We start from the raw sequence: 4,319 nt of genomic DNA, 5'->3' as shown, positions 1-4,319 counted from the left end.
TTTGCAGTACCCGTTTGAAGGTGAAAGTATGCCCAAGTATTTGCACTTCAGTTTGAAGTCATGTTCATTTGCAAGCTATCTGCAGTTCTGCTGAGTATATCTGCTCACACGGCCATGTACCCCTCTCAGCACACGTACCCTTCCTCAGCTTCCAGCGCAGAGTCCTGCTAATACTATTTTTCAGCTATGTACAGAAAGGGTTAAGAGTCGTGAACGTCATTAGCTGGATGTGTGCTACTAAAATGGAATTGCGCGAAATAAAACGATCTCTGAGCAAACAGAAACGGTGCAGGGTGACAAAAGTGGGTCTGAAGAGGCTGGTGTACTTTTGTAAGCACGCCTGGGAGGGTTTCTGCTCAAAAAAAGCCAACCTCGCCAGATGCTGGGAAGGTTTTGAGGGAATATTTTTTCCATCCACGGTCTTCTGAAGGCTGTTGAGCCGACCGAAAACCGAGCCCCTTAACATTTACTTATGCCCAGCCTTGCATTTATTATGGAGGGGTTTTGTTGGTTTTTCCTTCTTTTTTTTTTTTTTTTTTAAATTTTTTTTTTAGCGAGCAAAGACACGAAATCAAAATCTGTACATTGTAAGCACGCAGGGAGTGATATTTTTTGAATCAACGTATGAACATCAAATAAAATGGCACACATATTCCTGACAGCTTGTAGTAGAAAGATATTTTTATCACTTACCATTTACGAGTTGTACGAGTTGATTGGATGAGGATGTCCAGTTAAGTCATAATATTTTACAACTTTTTTTATCCGTTCTCTTTTTTCTTTGTTTGTTTGGTGTTTTTGGTGGTTTTTTTGTATTCAGTTTGTCAGACTGCGAACATCACACAATATTTTATCAATTAATCAGTTGTTTACAGACACATTTATAAATTAATTGGGTATACATCATTTCCCGGCCCAGTCTCCACCCCACTCCGTAGGAAAAAAAAAAAAAAAAAAAAGGAAGGGGGAAAAAAATGGAGGAAAAGAAAGAAAGAATGCCAGGCAGACACACACAAAGACCAGAATATGGTAAAAAAAAGGTACACCAGTCCAAAAAGCTGCTGATAGAGAAAGATCAGGAGACCAACCTGTATCCGTGCTTCAAACATTTGTAGAAAACCAAAGGAACCGCAGTAGTTTACAGAGTTTATTGCATTATACATGCAAACAGAACATGCACAAGAAGGACAATTTGCTGCTGAACGACTACTATTCCACATATGCACCACAAGGAAATGTCTACAATGGAGAAGAAGGAAATATTCCATTTTACGAAGGACAATCTCTAAGTTCATTTGAGAGGATAGTTACATTATAATGTGCTTCTCTTTCCCCCCGCCCCCACAGTTTCCCCCCACTCTTTTTCTGAAAGTATTGAATGTACTCAAAATGTTATGGCCCGTGTAACAGCCCCACATAAATACCATTTTGTTAGTAAAAACATGAAAAAGTCACATTGCTCGGATGTTCGACAGTTCCAATAAGTTAAGACCAAATGATAATATTCAATAATAGTTACCCTGCATTACGATGAGAACAAAAATAAATTACACGTGCTAGGTTTTATATATACTCATCATAGTAATACATATTCACTTGCAGCGCTAAAAGAAGGACGAAGAGTCACATTCTATCAGAAAACAAAACAAAACAAAACAAAACTGGAAAATGCCGGGTTTTGCCAGAGTCTCTCCTGCCTTTATCAAGTGGTGGTGCTGTGCCCATTCCTCACTGGTGCCCCCCCCCGGGGTTAGGGTTTAAGAGAAGGTCAGATTAGCGGTCAGTTCCCGGATTCGGTTCTCCCTGCTCATCTTCTTGAGCTTCATTCTGCGGTTTTGAAACCAAATCTTGACCTGCCTGTCAGTGAGGTTTACGCTCTTACTGATCTCTAGACGGCGCTCTCGAGTGAGATACATATTGAATAAGAACTCTTTCTCTAATTCCAGTGTTTGGTGTTTAGTATAAGGACACCTCTTCTTTCTGCCACTCTTTGCAGTTAACCAATTGCTTGTTGGAGTATCAGACTTGATTTCCTCTATCAAAATCAAAGAAGAAGAAAAAAAAATCAAAAATACCTCAGACTGTTAGAGTGTACCCTTGGCCATGACCCCTCCTCTGCAGTGTCTGGCAGATATGGTGGATGTGGGCATTAAACACCGCCCGGCTGAGGTGTGGGCTCAGTCAGGGGACCTGCTGCCAGCCTGGGCTCGCCTGTCCCCAGCACGGCACCCTGCCCTGCGGCCACCCCGCTCTCCTGCTCCTGCCAGTAAGGGTATCTCAAGTTTTCGGCCGCCGATTAACATTTCAACAATATTTAACCTGCCATCCGCCCCATGGACACATCCTAACGGGTCTAGCCTCGCCATGGCCGGCTCGGGCTCCCACGACAATTGCCACAGAAATATTCCAATTACAAAATAGCCTCGCACTGTATTTTGAAGCAGCATCCCCACACACATCCGCTGAATCACGCAAGCACACCTATAAACAGATATAGACATTTCCCAGACAAAATGATATACAAGAAATTACGACCCCCTCTCTTGGATTTTTTTTTTTCCCCATTTTCCTTTTGGGTTTTCTTTTCCCCACCAGAAAGAAATCTCCCCCACATGAAGCTAGACCTGTACTACTAAACGTAATTGAGATAAATAAATTCTCAATGCACACGGAGGGTAAAAATTGACCTAGAGGTTGCAAAGTACATTTTGATAGCAGAAAATTTCTCGTTTTGGGATTCTTCAATACACGCCGTTCAAAAGAAAGGCGTTAGTGCACTTTAAAAGGGAAAATAAAATCAGAGTGCCTCACTTTCAGGTTTCAAAAGCATTTCAAAATACTGGTGCACTTTTGGAGACCAACCCAAGGTTATCTAAAGCACCACATTGAAATTTTCCACCCTTGGACCAGGCAGATAGCGGGCTGCTGCTTTCATTGTGCATTTCTTTCCAACTTTACCCAGTCTGGTAGCACCTATTCCTCACCTATTTTAAGAGGATCGTAATTAACTTTAAATGCAATCAAACCGCAGAAAGGCTCAGTGGAAAAAAAAAATTAAAAAAAAAAAGGCGAAATACTACGAGAGAAAAGTTGAGCTGCTCGTATTTTACAACCTCCAGACAAGCTTTTTTTTAGAGGTATGGGGCTGCTTTTGGCTGCTGCAGCGCATTACGGAGCACACGGCTATATTCCCCGCATCACAGAGGCTGTCTGCGTGCACGGGAGAGGCAGATCTCTACGGAAAATCTTTGGACCGTTTTGTGTAGCATTTTTGCCTGCCAAAATCTTCAGAGAGACAGCACCTGCAGCCCGATACTCCTTAGCATTAAATGTGATGGCTGTGATGCTCGTTAGTATATTCGAGCGTGCTTTATGGTGCTGGCGTGTTGGAGTTACACCACGGCACGGCTTAAACTCGGTAATACAGACCTTTACTCTCCTTCTCCTGGACTTCTGGGCTGGACACGGAGCCTTCGGGCAGACAGCTCCGCTCCTCTTGCAACGTGGACTTGGGCTCGGGACTTTCCACTTGAGAGACTTTAGCGGTGCTGTCTTGGTTGTTCGGGTTTTCATTCATTTTCTTTTCCAGCTGAAGTTGAGCAGATATCTGCGGTTTGGAGCTGCCGCGAGGGTTTAACTGTAACATTACAGTTGAACTCGTTTCAGGGCTATTATTGTACTCTTGGGTTTTCCCAGTGGCGTAGGTCTGGCTCAGTCTAAAATATCCTGGGACAGGAACCTCGGGGTTCTCAATGGGGCATGATTCAGACACCAGCCTCTGGTAGGAAGGGACGTCTGCAGAAATGAGTTTGGATCTCTTATCGGAATACATGCAGCAATTGCTTTCTTCTTTAATATTTGTAGTGAAGGAACAAGTGGGGACCTGCTGTGTAACAGGTTGCTCTATTCGACAAGATCTGTTCGGGTCTGTCCAAGTGTCTACTTGAGGTATATAAGGATGTACATTCATACCCATATTTTGGTGATTAACTTCTCTCTTAGCCAGAGACGGAAGGAGTCCACAGGTTTGCATCCCATACGTCCCAATGTCTGTGCTAGGTGGCATATACATGCTGGCGCTGTTGGAGTAGAAACTGTCACTCCTGCACGCACTGATGAGAGAATCTACTAAAAAAGTATTAGCGGCAGGAGAGCTGTTGGGAAAGGACATTTTGGGGCGGAATTTGAGGAAGAGAGATTGTGTCCTTTGTAGGCTGACATCTCTAGGAAAACATTCCCGTGTAATTGCGGATGCCTCCGCGCGACCACATGACAGGCGGGCCAATGGCAGCGCCCGCCGCCCCGCGCGCCGCCGCCCC

General features: G+C 43.9%; 1 protein-coding gene across 1 annotated transcript; it reads right to left on the bottom strand.

Annotated features, from left to right (window-relative positions):
- Nucleotides 1-1,139: 1,139 nt before the first annotated feature.
- On the bottom strand, nt 1,140-4,171 carry HOXD10 (homeobox D10). The gene is made up of 2 exons (XM_041473275.1): nt 3,430-4,171; nt 1,140-2,035 (listed from the first exon to the last, which is right to left on the bottom strand). The coding sequence occupies exons 1-2, from the start codon at nt 4,169-4,171 to the stop codon at nt 1,758-1,760; spliced, it is 1,020 nt and encodes a 339-aa protein (XP_041329209.1). The 3' UTR covers nt 1,140-1,757.
- Between the last annotated feature and the right edge of the window lie 148 nt (nt 4,172-4,319).

This window comes from Pyrgilauda ruficollis, unplaced genomic scaffold (genome assembly GCF_017590135.1).
Source record: "Pyrgilauda ruficollis isolate IOZ18807 unplaced genomic scaffold, ASM1759013v1 scaffold3, whole genome shotgun sequence".
In the NCBI taxonomy this organism is placed as follows: domain Eukaryota; kingdom Metazoa; phylum Chordata; class Aves; order Passeriformes; family Passeridae; genus Pyrgilauda; species Pyrgilauda ruficollis.
Note: the sequence above shows the minus strand (reverse complement) of the source record. Positions and strands in the feature narration are given on the sequence as shown.